Source organism: Vitis riparia, chromosome 16, assembly GCF_004353265.1.
Source record: "Vitis riparia cultivar Riparia Gloire de Montpellier isolate 1030 chromosome 16, EGFV_Vit.rip_1.0, whole genome shotgun sequence".
Taxonomy (NCBI): domain Eukaryota; kingdom Viridiplantae; phylum Streptophyta; class Magnoliopsida; order Vitales; family Vitaceae; genus Vitis; species Vitis riparia.
Genome location: NC_048446.1, coordinates 18,463,248 through 18,487,948, shown reverse-complemented (window position 1 = coordinate 18,487,948; position 24,701 = coordinate 18,463,248). Strand labels below are relative to the sequence as shown.

At 35.8% G+C, this 24,701-nt stretch overlaps 4 protein-coding genes across 7 annotated transcripts; 2 read left to right on the top strand and 2 right to left on the bottom strand.

Moving 5' to 3' along the window:
- Positions 1-359: 359 nt before the first annotated feature.
- On the bottom strand, positions 360-8,278 carry LOC117933921 (sec-independent protein translocase protein TATB, chloroplastic). Of its 2 annotated transcripts, XM_034855506.1 has the most exons (7): positions 7,990-8,278; positions 7,753-7,874; positions 7,520-7,579; positions 7,262-7,424; positions 2,576-2,722; positions 2,431-2,505; positions 360-1,719 (listed from the first exon to the last, which is right to left on the bottom strand). In XM_034855506.1, exons 1-6 carry the CDS (start codon positions 8,219-8,221, stop codon positions 2,444-2,446), a joined length of 786 nt encoding a protein of 261 aa, XP_034711397.1. In that variant the 5' UTR covers positions 8,222-8,278; the 3' UTR covers positions 360-1,719; positions 2,431-2,443. The 2 variants fall into 2 exon arrangements, with proteins under 2 accessions (XP_034711397.1, XP_034711396.1); XM_034855505.1 differs by lacking the exon at positions 360-1,719 and having other exon boundaries at positions 2,207-2,505.
- On the bottom strand, positions 386-1,591 carry LOC117933362 (F-box protein At2g26160-like). The gene has a single exon (XM_034854724.1). The coding sequence runs from the start codon at positions 1,589-1,591 to the stop codon at positions 386-388; it is 1,206 nt and encodes a 401-aa protein (XP_034710615.1).
- A 3,829-nt stretch (positions 8,279-12,107) lies between the features above and the next one.
- On the top strand, positions 12,108-17,413 carry LOC117934018. The gene is made up of 2 exons (XM_034855613.1): positions 12,108-12,467; positions 15,674-17,413. Exons 1-2 carry the CDS (start codon positions 12,375-12,377, stop codon positions 16,925-16,927), a joined length of 1,347 nt encoding a protein of 448 aa, XP_034711504.1. The 5' UTR covers positions 12,108-12,374; the 3' UTR covers positions 16,928-17,413.
- Positions 17,414-20,662: 3,249 nt separating this feature from the next.
- LOC117934227 (silicon efflux transporter LSI2-like) lies at positions 20,663-24,701 on the top strand. Of its 3 annotated transcripts, none has more exons than XM_034855885.1 (4): positions 20,663-20,924; positions 21,767-23,027; positions 23,152-23,341; positions 24,202-24,701. In XM_034855885.1, the coding sequence occupies exons 2-4, from the start codon at positions 21,834-21,836 to the stop codon at positions 24,465-24,467; spliced, it is 1,650 nt and encodes a 549-aa protein (XP_034711776.1). In that variant the 5' UTR covers positions 20,663-20,924; positions 21,767-21,833; the 3' UTR covers positions 24,468-24,701. The 3 variants fall into 3 exon arrangements, with proteins under 3 accessions (XP_034711776.1, XP_034711781.1, XP_034711777.1); XM_034855890.1 differs by lacking the exon at positions 20,663-20,924 and adding an exon at positions 20,934-21,206; XM_034855886.1 differs by lacking the exon at positions 20,663-20,924 and adding an exon at positions 21,213-21,392.

Sequence of the window (24,701 nt, the reverse complement as noted above, 5' to 3'; positions counted from 1 at the left end):
AAAAAATCAAATATAATTAAAATTAGGTAAAAACTATATTTTCAAATTATTTAATTTTTATATGGAATAACTAAAATAATTTAAGTAAATTTAAAGTAATATATAAAAATAATTTATTAACTTTAAATCATCTATTTTCTTTTCTTTATATTTTCCTTTCATTATAAAAAAAAATTAAAAATAAAATAAAATACAATTAAAATAAATTTTATTTTTTTTGTAATTTTAAATTATTTAATCTTTACATAAAAACCGAAAAATACTTGAAATGTGTTTGAAATAACAAATAAAAATAATTTATCAGACTTTAAATCTATTTTCTATCTTCTTCCCTTTCCCATTGTCGACAGAGAATCAAATAGAACCAAAGTGTCAAATTCACCTCTCAATTGAATATTGGCAGACATTCAATCCAAACAGGGGATGGGATGAGACCGAGCGAAGGATCCAAATTATCCAGTACCCACTTTTCTGCATAGCTCCCAGTCTCCACATTGAACTCACACAATTTGTACCGGTATCTAAAGCTTTCCCTCTCATCCTCCATGTTCATCTCCAAGGTGTCATCAGTAGAAGCAACATATATACAGCTGGGTCTGCAACCACTGAACCGAGAAGCTGTGACAGCAATGGAGTCGTTGTCTCCCAGGAACAAGGCAACATCTCCGAGGCTATTCACCTCAACCCACTCCGGCTTTGTTTCCCGATCTACCATCACAAAAACCTTGAACCCACTACTTTTATCATAGAATGATACCTTCTCAATTTGCCATAAATCTCTTCCCTCGGGGGATTCTACAAGATATAGCTTGAAGGCAGGCACAAAACCAAAATTATAAGGAGGAACAACTTTAACCATATTCCCTATGCCACTGGTTTTAATGGCCAGAACCTGACTGTCATAGGACAAGGCATAGAACTGGAGCTCTCTTTCTTGGTATATAACATCTTCGAACCCGAATAATGACAGGTCAAGAAAGTATGGAGAGTCCAGGACGTCATCTTTCATCACCATGGAATCTATGTAAGCCCAGTTCTGATCACCTGATTTTATGAAGGCTAACCCCTTGTCGTGCCCGTATATGACCATCAACACAAAATCATCAGGGTTTGAAGTCGGGTTTGCAGACAGGACGCCCTTATGGAGGTGGTACTCGAAGCCATAAACAGTTCTTTGTGGAATCTTCAATCTTGTGAGAGGAGGGAGACGAATGACTTGTCTTGAGAATGGGTGGAGGAGGCTTACTGCATTGGTTTCGTCTGTAGTGATCAGCCAGCCATGGGAAGACCCGCAATACCTTGTATCGGGAGGGACCGGGAGGTGGAATTTGGAAAGCTTTTGGTGGGTGATGCTGTAGAAACTGCGGCTGTCTTTGCTGTTGGGTTTGCTGAGAACCATCAGCCATGGGAGTGGTGGGGGTTGAAGATGTGGCCTTTGATTGACAGGGAGGCGCTGGAAGCTCTTTACTGCAAGGCTATGCCATGGAGTGCAGACTGCACCGAACCTGATAGAGTCAACTATGGAGGCTAAATTGTTTAGTATGGGTTCTAGGAGATCATCTGGAAGCCATGCCCAACCGGAATATTCCATCCTTTGCCAATCAAGCAGGGAAGATGATGATGTTGAGTCGAAGTTTTTCTGCAGTGAAGAACAGAAACGGCGAATCTAACTCTTCATGTTGACTGATTCTCAACTGGTTTTGAAATTTTGAAAAGACTGGAAAGAGAAAAAAATAAAATTATGACCAAATTTAGGCTACATCCATGTTCAAAAGTAGATACAATAAAGTGGGTTTGAAAATACTTTTATCAAATATATGGATAATATTAATATTTTTAAATTTTTTAAGTGGGTTTTTAAAAAAACTTGCCTTTTTGTAAAGCCCTAAACAATATTTTTCTGTTTCAAAATTTGTTGGAAAAAAAAGGGGGAATATAGATAAATAACAAGTAGTTTAAATTCAAACTACATGGTAGTTTAGGAGGCCTAGGTTAATAACACACCTGCTAAGATGAATCCCCAGCTAAAGTTATCTAGAATTGAAATCATTATCATCAATTTATTATTATTTTTTTAAGGTTTTTTGAAGAAATAAAATGTGATTTACCTGAAAATTTTAAAACCCAAATGCATAAACATCAAAAGCCCTAGGTTTGTGTTGTGTAAATTTGACATAAATAAACCTACCCAAAAGGAAAAGGAGGAAACTACAAAAAGAGGTATCAGGATCCACCATTGATCAAGACAATGTTCTACTAAGAACTTTCAATTTATACATACTTGTGCCAAAAAATCACTGCCTAAAATATCCGAGTATAAAAAATCATACACTACAGTCAAATCCTGCAGACTCTTCTGAAATAGTTAACTAACAATTGGAACCCAAAAAAAAAAAAGATGAGTTTGCCATTTCCCAGTCCCTTTACCTTTACTTATGAGGTTTCAGGTCTCACTTTTTGGGTTCTTGGATGGAGGAATTGCAGTAGCACCTTCTTGAACAGCACCTGGTGGTAATTGTGTTATAAGGTAGCCATAGAGGGGAGCGAAAGAGAGAGAGGTGTGAGAATTACAAACCTAGAGGCTCAGTTTGAGGTTCCAACTGGCTTTCTCCTGGAGGGGGTGTTTGTGACTGCTGTTGGGCTGCAGATGCTTTCAGCTGCTCTTCGGTGATCTTTAAGTACTCCTCACTAGAGTATGCTTTATTCAGGGATGGTGCACCATCTGCAATTTAGAAAAATTCACATATTATAGACAAGGACCAAGGATGATGCCCATAGAAGCTAGGGTTATTGTTGATTAATTATACAGTGAAATATGGAGCCATAATCTGTAAAGAATCAGAAACAGACAATGACCAGAGCAGAAGGAATACCTCTCTTACTAAAAAGCAACAAATATCCAAAAGATTTAATGAGTAAACATGGACAAAAATTCAAGCGAACACAACAAAATTGAATTTTTGTTGCTTTTGCCTTTAGTTAGTAGCAATGCTATGGAGGAATTTTATTTTATTTTGATAAAAAAAGACTTCAATTAAAATAAATAGAGGCACCAGAAAAGTGACCCAAGGTATACAAGAAAACAAACCTCCCTTCACCACCCCTTAGAAAGAGATAAAACAAATAAGGAAACAACACACAGTAGATTATCCCTACACCACCTATCCTTCCAAAAAAAGTATCCTCTGGTCATTACCTACCAAAAAGGAACACCTAGATCTCACAAGATCCAAATCCTTCTTTATCACTTTCCATAGCCCAACCACAGCCCTCTTTTACCTCCAGAGTTAGCCACCCCACTCTTGTTTCCCCATACCTGCCACAGATAACCTGGTTCCAGAAATCCCCTCTCTCATTTGCAAAACATCAACTCCACTTGCCAAAGAAGAGCCTTATTAAGAACTGAAAGACGTTTAACACCCAAGCCCTCTTTCCTCTTATCTTGACAAACAATCGCCCACTTAAAAAGATGAGGTTTATGCTCTAATGCCCCACTGCCCCATAGAAAGTTCCTCTTAATCTGTTCTAACCTCAATCTAACAATCCTTGGCATACAGAACAAAGACAAAATAAATGGGCAAACTAGATAGAATATTTTGAATCAAAGTAATTCTCCCTCCCTTGAAAATATATTGTCAATTCAATATCAACAACCTCTTGTGAAACCACTCTTCTACTCCATCCCAAGCTATTGTAGACTTAAACGAAGCACCCAAAGGAAGACCCAAATAAGATGAAGGTAGACTACCCACCTTGCACCTAAGCTCATCAAGTCAATCATCTAAATTCTCCACCCTTCCTACTAGAATTAACTCACTCTTCTCCGAGTTAATCTTCAACCCTGAATTCACCCCAAACTACATAAGTAATCAACATAAATAAGTTACTTGATCCAGAGAAGCCTTGTAGAATACTAGAGTGTCATCAATGAACAACAAATGTGAAATCTGAACACCTTCCCCAAACCTACCTTTCACTTGACAACCAAATAAAAAACCAACAGCCACCTCTTCAAAAGACAACTAAGCGCCTCCATTGCAATCATAAATAAATATGACGAAAGAGGATCCCCCTAACGCAACCCTTTAAAACTTGGAAAAAAACCAGAAGGGGTTCCATTCACTAAAATAGAGAATCTTGTCGTGGAGATACACCACCTTATGCACCCAATCCATTATACCTCAAAACCCATTTTTCTGCAACACCAAAAGCAGAAAGAACCAATCCACATGATCATACACCTTCTCTATGTCTAGTTTGCACAAAACACCACTCTCATTACTTTTTAAAATTGAATCAATAGTCTCATTAAGCATTGCATCCAAAATTTGTCTCCCCTCCACAAATGCACTCCAAGCTGTGGAAACCACTTTTCCGATCACTTTTTTTAATCTATTAACTAACACCTTAGCCAACCACTTATACAACAAACCACTCCCCTCCAACCCCCCACCCTCCAAAAAAAAAAAAACTAATTGGCCTAAAATCCCTCAAATCCTTGACACCCCCCTTCTTGGGAATTAACACCAAAAAGGTGGCATTCAGACTCTTCTCCAAACTTCCATACTCATGGAACTCCCTAAAAAAACCCATCACCTCATCCTTTACAAAAACCATAGAAAAACCATCCAACCTTAGAGCTTTATCCCCACCAAACCCCAAAAGGGCACTAAAGACCTCCTCCTCTGAGAAAGGCTCCTCTAACCAAGCAGCCTCTTAAGCCTCAAGACCCTCAAACAACAAGCCATTTAAACTTGTCTCCAATCCCCTGAATTAGAAAGCAAATTCTAAAAAGCTCAAGCCACCCCTTCCTTAATATCCTTATCCTCAAACAACCACATTCCATTAATCTTAATTTTGGCCAAGAAATTCCTTCTACAATGGGCATTAGCCAACTTATGGAAAAAACAAGTATTTATATCCCCTTGTTTTAACCAAACCTCTCAAGATTTCTATCTCCATGAAATTTCTTCAAACAGAACCCACTTCTTATACTCCCCTCCCCACTCCCTCTCGTGTTTCGACCTCCTCTAGGGACAAAATACAGGACCTCTCCTTTGTATCCCAAAAAGTCGCTTGCTCTATTGCTCTAGCCTTCCTCACTTCAAGCTGGCCAAAAACTTCTCCATTCCAAGTTTTCATATTAAACTTCAATGCTCTCAACTTTGCAGCCAAAATAAAACTGGAGGAACCATGAAAGCTGAACCCCTCCCCCCAAGATTTTAGCAAATCCTTAAACCCCTCCTTTAACCGCATATTTTCAAACCAAAAAGGCGTAGGCCCTCTCCTCAACCCTTCCCCATCCAACAAAATAGGAAAGTAATTAGACACCGGTCTAGGAAGCACACACTGCATCACTCTGTTGAAATGATTTTCCCACCCCTAAAATAAAGATAAGGAACCGATCCAGTCTGGACTTATTTTGATTATTCAGACCACCACTCCAAGTATCCTGAGATCTTTTCACTGTTTTATTTCCTTTGCTTTCCTTTTTCCTCTCAAGTATATGATTCATGAACTCTTCTAAGAAGAAAACCATACCAAGATTTCCAGCTAGTTTCAGAATGGTAGCACACAAAAAGAGAACTCAAGAAGTGTAGAACTAGTTGGGGGGCAGTGTGTTGATTCATGAACCAGCAGAAAATCCAAAAAGCCCTTGTAAAGGGGGAACAGATGTCCAAATGCCCCATAAGTGTCAAATATTTTGATTTCTATAGTTCATGGCATGAGACATGGCCATTTATGATATAAAATCACAAAACTCTCAAAAACAAAATTAAACAGGTATAGGCACTTTATCCATGAGTACCAAAAGTATGATCTCATTGCTCATGCTATTGAGTTATAGCCTAGTCCTATTGATAGGGATTCAAACCCTGGTCAGAGCTTAAGATATTGAAGGGATAGCAATGCACTCCAAATATATTTTCAGAATTTTGTGATGTTCTACTGAAAACAGCCTCCCTAATCACCAGTTGTAATAGCTTGCCAGTAGCAATCAATGTTGGGTCCAAAAGATATTAATCTTGTACAAACTGAGAGTATCAAAATGATAATGAAGTGTTGCATTCACACTGTGTTGGATAAAGAAAATCCTTTTTCAGTTTCTAGTGATTGAATTTTAAGAATAGGGAAAGAACATGAGTTCAAAATTGGGTTGGTGAATGGGTTTTGATGATAGGAGTCTATTAATTCACACTTCACTTGGTGATACCTTTGAAATCTCTGGAGACAATAAAAAAACTTGCCATCTTCATGCAGGATCATCAGATTTTTTTTTTTTTTTGATAAGCATGCAGGATCATCAGATTTTGATCAGCTGCCAACAAAGAAGCACAATGTTCTCTAAGGGTTGGCAAGAAAGCGCCTTGCCCCTCACAAAGAAAGGAGAGACATCTTATGCATGGATGGTAATGTCCAAAATTATCATATTTGGATAAGAAAACGTGAAGAGTATTGCAGTCAAAAGTCTTTTTTGGTGCCTGCTAGTTAAAATAAGGTTACCAAGTTCAAAAGCTTCTCTCTCAGCAATTGATAGAAAAAAGTTCAACTTACAGTGACTGAGATGGCCTATTTGTGACAGCTGGATGCTGATCCAATGAGGCATTGAGGCAAATAGCATATGCCTCAGACAGGAATCATGAAGACAGTCAAAATTGAACCCAAAAGGATTCTTTCTATAAGATGGAAAGCAAAGGAATGAACCTCTGATGCTATATGACGACCCAAAAGTTGCACTAGATATGAATTCAGCATCCTCTATTATGTCTGATAAAAGAAAACCATAACTGCAGAGTACGCGTTTATCTTTATTTAGCTTCACAGTTTCTGCTACAACTATGGAACACTGCTCCAACTTTGATTACAATTCTGTAAGTTACTAATTTTTAATCCATACAATAAGATTTGCCTTCTGTGGAGCACTAAATGCCAACCCTTGTCGGTATCATTGCAACAAGTGTTCTATTACCTGAAAAACTAATTAGTAATTGTAAAATGTTTACAACAGTACCATACGTAAATGGAATGATCAATTCATGTAATCCCTAGCAAACATCTACTCTTTAATGGAGCTTTCCAGGATTATCATTGTAAACACAATGTTTTATTACTCCCAAGACTTCATGATACATCTATAAATAACAATCAACCAGATTTCAAATTACGAGGGAAAAAATGTAGATGAATTCAAAACCTCATAAATTATATTCCAAAAAGAGTATATATGAAAACTTATAGTTAGAAATACTGGTATACTCACTAGGGTCAACCACATTCCCAGAATCCTCAATGCCAGCATTTGATGAAGGGGTTGAGGTGGTAGGGTTAGTTGTTCTGGGCCTGTATGTATCTTGTATTGAACTTGAAATCTCATCAAAACCAATCTCCTTTTCAAGGGTGCTCTTAAATTCCTTTGAGACTTCCTACAAGAGGGAAAAATGGTAGAACTAGTAGCATCAGGCATTCCTCAAAGGTGGTGAGAACAATGTAGGTTAAACTCAAAGTTGTAAGTATCTACTTGAAGCTCTTTAATTGTGGGCTGAAATTCACGCAAAGTCTTTCCCAAATTCCGAGCAACCTGCATTAAGATAATAATAACAAAGATACGAAAAGGCAAAACACAGAATCTAAGTCTCTGCAAGCAGCATTACAGTCACCCAAAATGCTTCAATAATTAAGATAACCAAACATTTTTCTAAAACTTTCATACAAATAAGGTCTTCAGTTTTCAATTATATATACACAGATTACCTCAGCAAGACCTTTGGGACCAAAAACCAACAAAGCTACCACTCCAATAACCAGAGCCTCAGGAGCCCCAACCCCAAACAGAGATGCATAAACAACTTTCCCTTTGCACCTTCCTTTTCTTCCTAAATAGAATTCCATAAACAAGCATACGCAGATGAGCAAAACCCTAAATCAACTCAAATCCAAGAACAATTTGCAAAAAAACAAAAATCCCAAATACCCAGATGAAAAAAGCACCTATTTTGAGAGATTTTTGTTTAACAGAGATACCCAGATGCCTTAGACCATTCCAGGAGGAGAAAGGACCAAGACCCGGTTGAGGAACCAAAGTAGAGAAGTGAAAACCGGGGCCTTTTGGGAGTGGAATTGAAGAAGAAGAAGAAAGGGCATAGATGGTTGATTTGGTGGTACTGGGTGATGAAAAGAAAAGTGTGGGAGTGAAAATTGGCGAGGCCATCGGTGTGGCCATTTGAAGAGGGTATTTGCTTCAAGAATTTGTCTGGATTTTAGGATCCCTTGAGTCATGATGCTTTATATGGATAGATGCGGTCCAAAATCATTATTACTATCTTCAATATAGAGGGTGTGGTATGGACTTTTCTGTTTCCACAGCCACTTTATTATCTTGAAGAGATGGCTTGGACCTGGGGCTGCAAATTGGGCTCAATGGGCCTAAAATTTGACTGGCCCAGTAAAGGGTAGGTTTGGACCGGGCTTGGTTGAATGGTTAGGTTTGGGGGCTGGGATTTTGCCATTTTGGCCTCTTCCAGGGAGATTCCAGGCCTGGGCCTGGGCCATAACTCTTTAATTTGCAAATTAATGTTTTTTATTTCTTGTGATATATATATATTTTAAACAATTTTTAAAATTATTTTTTTAATGTAAATATAGTTCATTATTTTTACCAAACACTCTGTTACTTATTGATTTAAAACTTATTATTTGATTTTTACTTTGAGTATTAAAACTGTTTGATAACATTAAATTAAAACTTATTCTAAATCATTAAATTAACATATTTATCATCGTAAATTATAATTAAAACAAAAAAGGTCGAGTAATAAGGGAGGTCATGGATTAGCAAATGAAATCATAGAAGTAATTTAAACAAATAAGAGTAAAAAATAAATAAAGATGTGAACTTAAGAATAAATTAATTATCTCGATTTATCTTGTTATCTAAGCAATATAAAATGGGCTGAGTAAAATTACAATGGACCAGATTGAATATGGGCCAGCCCATTTCCCATTCCTAGTGACACAAATCTCCCATTCAATTTCAACCAACAAAAAAGAACAAAAATCCGTACAATTTAATTTTTAGAATTATCAAATAAATAAATAAAGAGGATATACATGTATATAATAAATTTGTCAACCACCACCTACTAAAACATGTGGTGTGCTGGTTTAGCTTTTGGTGGGTAGGACCATGACCAGGCTAAGCCACCCCATATAAGGCCCAGTTTGTGAAATATCCAGTAGTGGCATGCCCTACCGGACCCCATCCTCAAAATTAGGTGCCAAAAAGTCATGTGATTTTTTTTTTTTTTTTTTGCCTTGATCCTTTGCCTTTTCTTTTCTTACATGAATGGGTCTAGAAAAAGCAAACCAATCAAAACCCTAATGAAAAGGCCCCATGAAAAGGTGGTAAATGGGTAGAAAGTGAACCATCAAAATTATAAGGGAATGAGTTAATAAAGTGAGCCTTTTCATCCCCTCAAAAACCCTAAACCCTAGTTTTCTCCATCATGCTTTGAAAAGTTAGGAAGTGAAAAGTCGAATCATCATCATCATTGGAGGTAAGTAGTTTGTATAAAGACACCCTTTTATCTCATTAAAATCACAAAACCTTAGTTTACATAAAAATAAAAAATGTAATAAATAAATAAATAAATAATTGTATGAAGTTAATAAAGCTATATTTCACCTCTTCATTGTTTTATGGTGGCTCCATTGTAGTACCTAATTGGACCCTCATAAGAGTAGGACCAATCATATTTGATGGCGGAACCAACAAATAACTTGAGTGGGGAACAAGATTTAGGTATTTATGGAGCGAGGGCAAAAAGTAAACAAATCCCTTTTTTATTTTGTTTTATTATTTATTTATTTATTTTTATTAATTTCAAATTCCTCCGAGCATGTATTGGCTCTACCACTGATCCTATCATGTCATTCATTCATTTTTTATTTCTTTGTTTTGTACCTTAATCTCGTTCTTTTATACATTTGGTTCCATTTGTTTAATAGTTAGACTTAAGACTTCAACACGTATAGCTTCAACAACCTTTCCTTTTTTTTTTGTAACATGCATAAAGGTGTTCAAATATGTCACTTTTTATTGCATCAAAACTTAAATTCTAATCCACCATCACTAAATTAAAATAATAATAAAAAGACCTTTCTTTCACATTATTAAAATTCTAAACTTCAAAACTTCTCTTCAAAAATACATAACTTTTATTTTATTTTTTACAATTATCACAATCTTACTTAATATGAATTAACAACATAGAAAAGGTAAATATTAAAATATTAAGAGTATGTTTGATGACTATTTTTGAAAATAATTATGAAAAATAGCTTTTGAAAATTGTTTTATGATGTTTTATAGAATAAAAATCTGCTTAGAAACTTCAAATATTTTAAACATGTTTTTAATATTTTTAAATATATTTTAGAAATGAATTTTATGTCTACTGTTTTATTTTTAGTCATTTCAAATACTTATACAATTATTTTTTGAAGTCGATCCTCATAAAATAATTAAAAAATATTCTCTAAAAAAAATCATATTTTTTGTTCTTAAAAATAAAAATCAAAAAATAGTTTTTTGTTGGCAAACATATTTTTCTTTGTTTTTTTGTTTTGAAAAAACAAAAGTTGTTTTAAAAAAGGATGACCAAACAGACACTAAAAGACACTTCATCAAATACCCATAAAAGAGTAAAAAGTTAACAAAAAAAGACCACTTTTTCTCATGACCTGAGAAAAGTATGAGGAAAGTGTCTTTTTGCTTGGAGTTTTTGTGTGGGTTTTAGAGAGGAAGAGAGAAAGGTAAGTGAGGCCAAAAGAGAGATGGGTGTTGAGATATCATAATCAAAAAGAGTTGAAAAAGAAGAAAAGCAAAAGAAAGAAAAAAGGGGGAAGGAAAAGAAAGGGATAATGGGGAGATTGGAGAGGCAACCGTGCAAAGTTTGTTAATAATAAAAATGAGTAAATGGGGGGAAAATTGAGGGGAGTGTCACCATCTTACGCACGAGGGGGGGCGCACAAAAACCCATCACGACACCTCCTTCTCTCAGCACACGTGCATACCCCTTTCCTTCACATAAAGTTCCCCCTTTCTCATCCTCTCTTTCACTTATTTTTAAGTATGCCAAAAGTTGGATTCCTTCTCCTAAACTACCCTCCATCACCCCCACTATTTTACATCTACACCATTTGGAATTTTCCCTTTTTTTTTTTTTTTTTTATCGACATGATTGTTGTCTGTTGATTTCTGTGCAACGATTTATAGTGAAAATTAGAGAAAAAGAAAAAAAAAACCATACAGATCTAACGTGGTTCGATAAATTGCCTACGGAAACATATTAGGTTTACATAAAATAGTGTTTATACTAACCCTTATATAATAAAATTTTCAAAAATACCCCTAAACTGCCCTGCACCCCTCAACCTATCATTCGCCTCAACAGTAAAAATACAAGTTTAAATGACAAATATCGTCGCTCTACTCTACTTTGCTCCAATATTTACCCTTTTTTTCATATATCTTTGACTCAATATGAAGCATATATTACAACATTGTCCAAAACCATATCATTGCACGGATATAAATTTTTATTTGATTAAAATATTAAAAAGAAATATTAAAATTATTCTTTTGTTAACCCCAACCGTGTCAATGCCATTAGATGAGTTGGCCATGAACCAATCCAACGGTTACAAATAGTTGAACAGAAAATTGGACTTTTCTTGTGTCACACAAATACCTTCACAAAAGTCACGTGACTCGAACAGTGGAGTTACACCCCCTGGCGTCAGTTCTGCCATCAAAACGGAAAAAAATCTATCTTGCGCCGCTCACTCCACGTTCTCATTAACTGCGTGGCAAACCACTAAATTAGAACGCCATCAGAGGGCAAGGAAGTAAATTCATGAGGGCAGTGATACGAATCATTATCCTTAATCAGACCCTGTCTCATTCTAACCATCCATAAATCTTTTGTTATTACGTGTTTGACCCCAAAATAGATAATAATTACAAAATAACTGGTAGAGAGAGAAAGTGAAGATAGTGAGAGAAGGTAGAAAGAGAAAAGGACGAAAGAGAAAGCGAAGATAGAGAGAGGATAGAAGAATCGTAGAAAATGAGGAGAGAGAAAGAGAGTTGATTTCTGTAGTCATTTATAGTCGCAGTTCGGTGCTCTCTTCTTTTCTGAATCTCGTGTGATTTTCGTTTTCCCGATCGGACTCACAGCTCCATATCGGAATCTCGCCGGAAAACTTGCTGTTTCTTATGGTGAATTTTAAGCACACATAGCCGGAATTAGAAGTTTCAGTTGTCGGAGGAGGTTTGAGTTGGAAATAGGGGGATTTTGTGATTTATAAGGAAGATGAGAAGTGTGAATAATAGCGTGGAGACTATAAACGCCGCGGCGACTGCGATCGTCTCGGCCGAGAGTCGAGTCCAGCCGACTACGGTTCAGGTATATTGTTTAATTGAGAGATTTTATTTTTAGTTTGGTTGATTTTATTATTGTGCTCCGTTTGGTTCCTGAGAAAGTGGAGGAGAGGAAAGCAAATTGGAAATTTTTTAACTTTGTATTTTCAGTTTCGGTTGTTTTTCAGAGGAAATGAAAAAAAAAAAAAATTATAAATCCGTGTAAGCCTCCTGGACTCCATCTTATGCGCTGTTTGGTTGCAAGGAAAAACAAATTAGAGGAAAAGGATTTTCCAATTTTATATTTTTGGATGTTCGAACTCTCAAAGAAACCAAGTCAACAAAGCACAGTTTAGTTGCAGGGAAATATCTAAAGCAACGAAAAGTTAAGGAAATGTATGACTTTTGCATGTTCACTTGTTCTGCTTTAGGGAGAAAAATGACTAAATTCAACTAAGCCTAGTTACATCGAATTAAGTTAATTTCTTCTGCTTCTGAGGAACCAGACAACTTAAAATGGTGAGGCTTTCAATTTTATTCTTTACTTTTCCTCGGTTTTCTGGGCAACCAAACAGAGTATTAAAGTACTATTAAATTACATTTATTTTTTTTGTTGACTAGTAGTAGTTTGGAAGAACATATGGGCTCAAATTTTGCTGATGTAAACTTTCATGGATGGTGATGTTTTGAAAGCCTGAGGTTAAGAATCATAAAAGTGGGTTATTTGATTTAGGTTATTTAGGCTTAGGCTGGACAGGAATGATCTTGTGTTGTATTTTACCCACCCTATGCATTTTATAGAAATGGGAAGGCTCTCAGAGATGTTCTTGTGATTAGATTGCAGAAATTTTTTGTCATGATTAAAATATCTCCATATTTCTATTTTTCCTTTCTTTTTTTTTTTAAATGTGATGAATCCCCTCAGAATGTACTGATTTGAAAACTTTGGGTGGGTGATATATATGGCTTAAGGAATTTAATTCATCATGTGACCTGCCTCCCCCCAACACTCAATTTTATTGTCATGCCACTTACAGAAAATGTTCTGTGACGGGACCTCTATCTGACAATAAACTCCCGAGGATAGAGTGGTTTGAAAATTTTGGAATGGGGACAACATATGGAATTTAGTTAGTTATGTCACATGTGACCTGCCTCCTCTAACATGCTTCGACTCTTGTTTTGTTGTGATAGGTACATTGAATGTCATATGCATACATGGTTCACATTGGTTATTGCATTTAATTTTTGTGCTTTTATCACTTTTGGATCCGTTTTGAGCTAGTAACCTGTCTCATGCCCCTAAGGGAATGGATTTGAAAAATTATGAATTCAAGCTTGTTTTGGAAAGTTCAAAACTGATTGAGGTGTTGTTTAAGTGTAGGTTTAGTTTTTACTTTTGGCTCCTCGTTTTTACACTATGTTCTCACATGCGCCTATTTTACAAATAATCTACCTATTATTAAGGCAACCTCCCCTGGATCCATGTTATGACAAATTTGAAATTTATACATCCGGGTTTAGGTTACTTTTTCTTTTAATACAATTGCCTTTACTTATCAAAAATACATCCAGGTTTAGGTTGGGAATCTTCTTTAAATCCGATTCTCATTATGCTTGAGTTCAAGCCCAGCTTCTTATATGTATTATTATTGAATACATGCTTACATGCAATCTATTCGACTGTATTATTAATAAAACATTCCATAGCCTGCAGTGGATGGGTTTACTTGTCACATAATCCAACTTCTTCCTTTTTTTTTTTTTTCCTATTTCTTTTGGCTAGGCATCCAATACTGAGCATGTATTTGTTAACTGAATTAAAATGGAAATCATGAGTGTTGTGAAGTCTCTTTCGATAATTAAGTTACTACTTTGATTGTAACATTTTTGTAACCCCAAGGTCCATGTTTAGCATTAAATATTAAAACAGAATTCAAAATCTTCTTTCATGTTTCATGGTTGTTGCCCAGCTCCTTCATACATGCAAAAGAGTGAACTTGATAGAATGATAATCATTGGAATTTTTGCTGAATGGCCAATTTACATAAATTGCTTACTCATATAGTAATATATTGTTGCTTATCAAAAAAAAAATAGTAATATATTGTTAATTAGGCTAATTGCTAACATCATTTTAACATAGATTTTGAATGCCAAACTCTGGTGCGGATGAGGGTTAGACACTGCTAATATAGTCTAGGGTGTTGGATTCATGCTGCCAGAACCCCAAATCTGTCCCTGCTTCCCATACTTTGTGTGTGTTTGTGTATGTGTGTGAGAGAGAGGTAGCTTGCATCTTGCATTAGCTTAATTTTAGTAAGTATTTCCCTTGTTATCAACTCAACATCATTGACAACATCTGTGGTCAGGTTTTATTTAATTGCTTGTATTGGAGCCCATTAACTTTTTTGCTTCCATTTTTATTGGGTCTTTTGGCACCTATGTACACTCTCGATATATTAGGGATGCACCCCCCTGCCCGCCCCCTCCTCTTTTCTAATTGGTGTTTTCCAATATATTCTCATTGTTTTCATATCAAGCAAAAATAAAAAGGAAAAAAAGGAAGAAGAAAAAAACATCTGTGGTCAGGTTTTTGTCTCTGATAATGATATGCTAAGGGGTTGCATGTGTTTCATGGTTGAGCTGCTACCAACCCCAGGAAACATGGGGAATGGGAATTAGTTATTTGTAATTTAGCTATGTATCTAGAGGCATGTTTTCACTTGGAAAATATTAATTGATTTTGCCTTGGCACTTGGGGCAATCATCGAATTTTGTAGTCACAGTTGCACAACCACCTGCATGCCACTCTGTTAAGTACGGATACAGGAAATGTGATGTTGGAGGAAAGGTCCTTCCTATGTTTTTTAGACCATATTTCCCAGTAGCAATTCGTTCTCTCAATTGTTTGTTAATGTCGTACGTGCATTTTTAATAGTCAACAAATGGAAATAGCACTTCCATCTGTTTAGTTTGTAGTTGCCTGTCATTTCATTTTTGCGAGCATCTCTTTTGTGCTCATTGATATACTACATGAGTGAGAACTAGAAACTGGTGGAAGGTTTTCCTTCAGCTGACTCTTTGTAGATGGATCCAAACCTTGATTGATCTCATGCTGCATGCTGAGATTCTAAATAAATTTATTTTATATTGCTCAACTGTTTTAACATCAAATGATTGAGGATCTTCTATACAATTTCCTGTTGGAACTCATACTCATTCACAATCTTTTCATGTACTTGACTGCAGAAGAGAAGATGGGGTAGCTGCTTGAGTTTATACTGGTGCTTTGGATCTCATAGACACAGCAAGCGAATAGGTCATGCTGTTCTTGTTCCTGAACCAATGGTGCCAGGAGCTGTCGCTCCTGCTTCTGAAAACCTGAACCTCTCAACCAGCATTGTACTGCCTTTCATTGCACCTCCCTCTTCTCCTGCATCTTTCCTCCAATCAGATCCTCCGTCCTCCACTCAGTCACCAGCTGGATTACTATCCCTCACTGCCCTTTCTGTCAATGCCTATTCCCCAAGTGGTCCTGCCTCCATGTTTGCCATTGGCCCTTATGCCCACGAAACTCAACTAGTCTCACCACCTGTATTTTCTACCTTCCCCACAGAGCCATCAACTGCTCCTTTTACTCCCCCTCCAGAATCTGTGCAATTAACTACGCCTTCATCACCTGAAGTTCCATTTGCTCAGCTGCTGACATCTTCACTGGACCGCTCTCGAAGGAACAGTGGAACCAATCAGAAGTTGTCACTGTCCAATTATGAGTTCCAGCCTTATCAGCTATACCCAGAAAGCCCAGTTGGCCACCTTATATCACCAATATCAAATTCTGGTACCTCTTCTCCTTTCCCAGATAGACGCCCAATTGTAGAGGCTCCCAAGCTCTTGGGTTTTGAACATTTTTCCACCCGCAGATGGGGTTCAAGGCTGGGTTCTGGATCTTTGACACCAGATGGTGCAGGGCCTGCCTCCCGAGACAGTTTCCTTCTGGAGAACCAGATCTCTGAGGTGGCATCCCTTGCCAACTCTGAGAGTGGATCTCAAAATGGTGAAACTGTAATCGATCATAGGGTCTCATTTGAGTTGGCTGGTGAAGATGTTGCAGTTTGTGTTGAAAAGAAACCAGTGGCATCAGCTGAAACCGTCCAAAACACTCTTCAGGATATAGTTGAAGAAGGCGAAATTGAAAGAGAAAGAGATGGGATTTCAGAGAGTACAGAAAATTGTTGTGAGTTCTGTGTCGGAGAAGCTCTTAAAGCTGCGTCCAAGAAAGCTCCAGCTGAAGGAGAGGAAGAGCAGTGCCATAAAAAGCATCCTCCGATCAGACATGGTTCAATCAAAGAGTTCAATTTTGACAACACAAAGGGAGAAGTCTCAGCCAAGCCGAACATCATCGGTTCTGAGTGGTGGGTAAACGAAAAGGTTGTCGGGAAAGGAACAGGGCCCCAAACCAACTGGACTTTCTTCCCATTGCTGCAGCCCGGAATCAGTTGAAATGGAACCCCATGCAGCATGGCTACACCTCAAAGCGTGTAAGAATGTGTAAGAATGCGTTTGGCAGTAATTATGGAAAGTGTTTTTAACCTTTTTAACACTTGAAAATATTTTCAAGTATTAGAAAGACTATAAACATTTCTTAAAATCACTACCAGACGTACTCTAAGTGTTGTATGGATTTACAGTACATATAGAAGAATTGCTCACAGCATGAGATGAAGGAGATAACAGATTTTGGAGATACAGCTTGGCATACTTGGCATCAAACGATAATTGGATTATAGAGGGCTGTTTTCTAATCCCTCAAGATGCAGGGAAGGAATGGTTTGTGTAGGAATCATCCTCTTAATTCATTCTTTTTTTTTTTCTTTTTTTCTTTTTTGCTATGTAATAATTACAGTAAAATAATATTTCTTCATGTTAGGATTGTTACTCTTGCAAGTATGATATTCCGTAGTAAGGTTCCTTGAAGGTTTTATTCTATGATTTTGCATCCTCCCCTATTACTGTTAACCAATTCAAAACACAATTGGATTATTGGGAAACCTTGGTCCAGGGTTGGACCTGCTGTTGCCATGTATATTTTTTATGGCTATAGTATGTTATCTATGGTTGTGAAGGTTAGAATTGAATTTTGGTGAGGTATGAAGTATGCATCAAGGAAAATCGATTAATAAAGTTCATGCCAGAAAATAGAAAAAAGAAAAAAGAAAACAAAAAAAAGAAAATAATAATAATATTAATCATTTAATAAATAAAATTATAAGTGAAAATAAAAATACTATTATCATGTTATTTTTTTATGCTTATGATAAGTGTGAATTAAGTCTTTCAAAAATTTGATTTGGATTGTGATATCCCATATCAGATAGAAAGAAAGTTTATGGTACTATATAAGTATGGACTTTTCGTAACCTATAAACGCGTTTTAAAGTCATGATGACCCATTTGGGTCTATATGGTGGAGAGTAGTCATTATAAATGGTATCAGAACCGATCTCCGACCTCGGTGTGGGGTTTGTTTTTCCGACTCCAACCTTGGTATGGAATTTGTTTGGTCTCATAAGAGTGTTTATTTGACCTCACAATTCCATGAGACACAACGATCGAGAGCAGGTCATTACATGGATAAGTAATATATTTATAAAATATGTTCATATTTGCTCGTGGGTTTATTAAATAAATTGATGATGTCATACAATTTGTTGGTTATTGTATAAGTGAATTTGATCTTTTAATTATTATAATTTGTTGATAATTTTTTTTTTTAATTCTGGTTATAAGTTATCCTAATCAAGATAGGTTGTTAACCATTATAGTTAGTGGGTCGGTGATATAATGCAACCCTAACAAATTTAATTCTGGTTATAAGTGATCCTAATCAACAAAGATAGGTTGTTAACCATTATAGTTAGTGGGGCGGTGATATAGTGCAACCTTAATAAATAAGGACATTATTGAAAAAAAATATATATGTTTAAAGATTAGAAAATAACTTTTTTATAAAAAAAATTAAAAAACAATGTGTTTTCTTAAAACATATTTGGGTTATGTTCCCTTGCTTTTTAAGATTTGTTTTTTTTAAATAACGGGACAAAATAAATTACTATGTATTAAATTTATTTTTAAAAAAATATTTAGAAACATATCAAGCAATTTGAAAATATTTTAAATTCCCAAATACACGATTTATTCTGAAAACATAAAAAACAATTACAAAATAAACTTTTATAAAATTATTCTCAAAACAATTTTTGAGAACAGTTTCGACTCTTTTTTTTATTATTATTAAATAGTTTAAAAAAAAACAGTGTTAAGAATAAAATTTTGGTCAGAACTCAAATATGAAAAATAATTTTTTTTATTTTATTCTCTATTAATGCATTACGCATAATGTAAAAAATTTTAAAGTACTTTTCATATTTTTAATTATTATTTAAAATATTTTAAAGAAAACAATTGAAAATACATACACATGCATGTGCTTTCCAAATAAAAAATTTAGTCTTTGTTTAAAAGTATTCCCATGCAACTCATCCTTTTGACTTGTAGAAAAGTGGGAAATGGGGCCATTGATGGCATCTAAATGAAATAGTATACACAAAATCAGACCTAATTTCTCCTCTCTCCCTCTCTCCCTCTCTCTCCTTCTCCTTCTCCCTCTCCCTCTCCCTCTCCCTCTCCCTCTCTCTCTCTCTCTCCCCCTCTCCCTCTCTCTCCCCCTCTCCCTCTCTCCCTGCATCGAATCCTAGTCACCCTTTCAACTCGTGGGATTATAATAAATATGCTTGGTTGATTGTCGAATGTCCATATATCTTTAAATATAAATCTTTGCATGACTTTCTCCTTTATTACATTCCATTGAGGATTGTTTTGTCTCTCTCTAATTACAAAATGTCTGCTTGTGGCTTCTTGCATCATTGCACTAACTATAAGATTACAAGTTGCTATTAACTTAAAATTTATTGCCCATTTTTACTTAAAATATTAAAGTTATGTGATAAAATTCTTTTAATTTTTTAAATGATTAAATTAATTCATTTAGTCTCATTTATATTAAGAAATGAAATTATAAAGGAGAAATAATAGAAAAGAAAAAAGACATTTTTCAAATGTATTTAACATCCGTGATTATTTAAATTAAGTTATTAAATGATATTAAATCTAGGAAAAAAATTTAATCATCTATGAAATCAATATTTTTTATTAGTAATCAAGTTAAAATCATAATTACTAACCATAGTTTTTACAACCATAGTCATTGACACTTGATTTTAAAATCATGGTCTGGATTTTAAAACTATATTTAGCAAAAAAAAAAAAAAAAGTGAAAAATAATGTAGAAATGCTAATGTGGTAATAGCGAATTTGAAATCTTTAATTATTTTTTTTTTAATTTTTAAAAGGGGTTATTTTTATTGCAAACCCAGATGAAGATAAAGATAAGAAGAGGGAAGTTAAGGGTCTATTTAACCATTATTTCTTAAAATGGTTTTTTTGTTCTCTATAACAAAAAAATAAAAAAGCATAATTGATAACAAAAAGATATTTTTTATTTACATAAAAATTATTTTTAAAACATATTTAAAAATATTAAAAATATGTTAAAAATATTTTAAATTTTCAAATAAATTTTTATTTTATATAAATAAAAAAATGGTTTTCAAAAACTATTTTTTAAAACCTTCGAAAATAGTTACAAGCCCTAAGCTTAGGTGACATGACAACATTCCCCTTTCATTTTCATTTTTAGTTCAAACAACGAAATAAAAAATAAAAAATTAAAAAGAAGAAGAAAATAATACATGCATAAATGAAAATTAAGGAGGGCAAAACAGTTTTCATTTTCAACTAGGAAAATTTTCTTCTTGATTCAACTTTTTTCCAATAGGTTCTCTCTCTCTCTCTTTGTTTTTTTTAATGGGTTGTGGAGATTTCCTTTACATTATCTTCCCAAATAAGTTGGGGGTCCATGTTTTCTATAGGACATAGTTAAATTCAATCAATTGGTGGATGACTCGGACCTAAATTTTAAATCATTTTCTTGGGAACCAAACGGAAAAAAGGTACTTTGCCCCAAATCTAAATGGACCAGCCTGTATTTTCATAATAATTGAGTCATAGACAATTGGTTTGCAACCATGTGAACTCTGAATCAACCAGTACCAAAAGCATTACTTCACAAAGGACAAGTATTAATTACTAAACCTACTTTCATGCATCCTTATATATTGCCTTGTTGTCTGCTAGTCTTACACACAAAAGTTACTGGTCTTCATTCACCGTATGGGCATTACACGTTCTTTTCTCAATTTTGAGCTCAGATCTTATCTGTTTGTGAATTGTGAATTGTGATGCATTCTCCTTTAAGGCTTCTCAATCCATCACACATCCAAACCCAGTCGATCCCTATCAAATTTTCTTCTTTCGGTTATGTGGGTTGTTGCAGAAAGATCTTATCTGTTGGGATACTCTTAAAGCATCTCTAATTCAGGTGAGACTGTCGTCCCTATTCTCTCTGAAATCCCCTGTTTGATTGCTGAGAAAATGAAGGGGACATTCGGGAACATGATGATTTGACTTCATGTAATCGTTGTTGCATTGGGTTACTAAAATAATGTAAAACACAGTTCCACCGAGGCAAGTGGTTGACCTGGGATCAGCTGAGTGGAGGCCCCACAAGTAAAAACTTCTGGGGTTTCCAGCAGATTTTTGGAATATGGAATCGTGGGTCATTTGAGATGGCGCACAAATCTTAGCTGAAATGGCCATGGAAGTATGTTCTGTTAGGGTTGTTGTTGAATAGTGTATTATTGTGTTGATTGAAGTTTATGGTAAATGGTTGGCTGGGCACTTGTTATATTGAAATCTCACATCTGTTTCATTTTTGGTTGATGGCATAGAATTCTTGATCCTGGATCTTCTGGCTTGTTTGGGACCCAGGAAACATATTTTCTTCAAGGTTGTTGAATCATATAGACTTTGTTATCTTATGCAGAAATGTTGTTATAGTGGAATTGGAAATTGCTCCACTTTAGGCTGTGGAGTTCTATGGTGATTTCTTCCTGGATTTTTGGAAATTTGGAACTAGTTGAATTCATTATTTTCCCTGATTTCTGAATTCAAGGATCATTTTGTACTACTTATTGGATAACTATTTGTTGCAGTTTAAGTGTTTGATTACTTTTCTCTAATGTAAACTTCTGTTAGGGGGCTTAAGTTACATGAAATTGTCTTGCAATTGTGCATAATCATGTCTCAATGATGATAGTTTTTGTGGTTTTAATTCCCTTGATTTATTTCTAATGCTAAAAGTTGTGGTGGGATCTGCTGCAGGTTCTAATTTCTCAAGCATTTGAAGTTGTATATTATAATAAGGGCGCAGCCTTGTTAAGCTGCAGAGATGGCTATGGCTGTTTCTGCAAAGCTGGTTCTAGGCTCAATTGCCTTTGCAATATTCTGGGTGTTGGCGGTTTTTCCTGCTGTCCCTTTCCTACCTATTGGGAGGACTGCAGGGTCTCTCCTGGGGGCAATGCTCATGGTCAGTTTTCGTGTGATAACCCCAGATCAAGCATATGATGCCATTGATCTCCCAATCCTTGGTCTTCTGTTTGGGACTATGGTTGTCAGCATTTATCTTGAAAGAGCAGATATGTTCAAATATTTGGGTAAACTGCTCTCATGGAAAAGCTTAGGAGCCAAAGACTTACTATGTCGAATCTGCCTCATATCGGCCATTTCAAGTAGTCTTTTCACCAATGATACCACTTGTGTCGTCTTGACCGAATTTGTTCTGAAAATTGCAAGGCAGCATAATCTTCCACCCCATCCTTTCCTTTTAGCCCTTGCCTCAAGTGCAAATATTGGGTCTTCTGCAACTCCAATTGGCAACCCGCAAAATCTTGTTATAGCCCTCGAGAGTAAGATTTCATTCGGGGATTTCGTACTTGGAATTCTTCCTGCAATGCTTGTAGGAGTACTTGTGAATGCTTTAATTCTTCTTTGCATGTATTGGAGGTTGTTGTCTGTTCAGAAAGACGAAGAAGATGCAACTCTAGAAGTGGTAGCCGAGGAGGATGTCAATATTCATCAATTTTCACCTGCAACAATGTCACATATGACATCCTTAGATTCTCACGAATGGAATTCAAAAACCGAAATTGTGAATATTGACAGCCAGGCTAATGTGAAGGGAAACATAGGTCATGCTGAGACCCTCAGAAATCGAATAAGAAATGAAAATGAACTCCATAGGACCTCCAGTGCTGGGTCTGTGTCCTCTGCAAATTCAAATGGTTCAAAAGATCTGACAAGTGAGTTACATTCTCAAAGAAGGGATGAAAATCAAAATATACTTTCAAATGGGACTGCATCAATGGATGAACCAGGAGATGCAGTCTTTATGCAGTCTTTAGACGAAAAGGAAAATCCGACCACAAAATGGAAAAGGCTATTATGGAAACCATGTGTTTACCTTGTTACTATAGGAATGCTGATTTCTTTGCTCATGGGTCTCAATATGTCATGGACTGCAATTGCTGCTGCACTGGCTCTTGTAGTTCTTGATTTCAAGGATGCTCGGCCTTCCCTAGAGAAGGTAAAATCGGCAATACAATGCTTAACTTTTATTTTCATACAGAGATTGATGAATACTTGATTATAATTTATTTGTTGGAGAAAGAAAAAAACTCTAAAAAGTTGTATTTCTCATCTTTGATCAGGTCTCCTATTCCCTTTTGATTTTCTTCTGCGGAATGTTCATTACAGTTGATGGTTTCAACAAAACTGGAATCCCTAGCGCAGTATGGGACTTAATGGAGCCTTACGCAAAGATTGACCATGTTAGCGGGATCGCAGTTCTTGCTGTTGTCATACTTGTCCTGTCAAATGTGGCTTCTAATGTACCAACCGGTATGTCGATGAGATCAGCAGCTTACCTTTAAAAGTCCATTCAATTTGATTGAAAACTTGGGAAAGGAAAAAAACTTGTTGATAAGTCTTCCATATTACATTACTTTTATGTCTTGTAGCTATTTGTCAGTTGCATTGCATACTTGGTAGCCATTCCATGATACAAGGCATATCTTGGTGAAGAGTGCATTGTAGGGGATCAAGCTAACAGCTCATCTTTTAAGACTTATTTGACTTTTAAGACCTAAACATGATGCTCGGCTTGTGGCCACTCCATGCAAAGTGGGGACAACCTAGTATCTTACTATTAGTGAAATGACTTGCTCTCTCTTATATAAATATTATCCATTTTGAACCCATTAGAACAATATCATATCTTATTATTAGCCTAACATCTCGCTCCCTCTTGTACAGATACTATCTGCTCTGCACTCTCATAGCTTTAAAACTCACCTATACAATTGAGAGAAGCTCATGCATACATAGTTACGATATCCCATTTCCGATAAGAGAAAAAGTTAGTGACACCATATACGTACGGACTCCTCTTAACCATATAGACGTGTTTTAAAACCATGAAATCCCATTGGGGCTCAAAATGGACAATATCTACATGGAGGGAGCATATCATTTCAATTAATACAATTAGGTTTCTAGGTTACCTGGCCTACTGCGATGGTACCTTGTAGGCCATCATATGGGTATATGTTTTTACATGCACTACTGCATAGAAAACAAGGGCCTTTTGTGAAGAGGGACATTCATCAGTTTTTTCTTTTTTTTTCCTAATAGAATCTTTATCAAAGTCGAACCACGCATAATCGAGGCTTCCTCCTTTTTTTTTTTTGGTATGATGATAGTTCTTTTGCTTGGAGCACGGGTGGCAGCATCAGCAGCTCAAATTTCCGCAGCCGAAGAGAAGAAGGCATGGCTGATCTTAGCTTGGGTCAGCACTGTGGCCGGAAACCTCTCCCTGTTGGGATCAGCTGCCAACTTGATAGTTTGTGAGCAGGCTCGCCGGGCTCAACACCTTGGGTACACTCTATCCTTCTGGAGGCATCTCAAATTTGGAGTTCCCGCCACTCTTGTAGTCACTGCCATTGGTTTGACACTAATAAGAGGATGATACCAGCAATATCATGATCCCCCCAAGTTCATATGAATTGGGGTTCTGATTCAATTCTTTGAGCTCCAATTATCACCAATTCCTTGTCTTGGAGAGCTAGAATTAAAATTTGGAAATTGTATTTAGAAACTACTGTTTGTAAATTTGTACTGAAACTGTATTTTCAAGACACGATTATTGGAAACTGTATTTTCAATAATTTCCAAAACATGCCTAAAGCTATATTTTATTTGA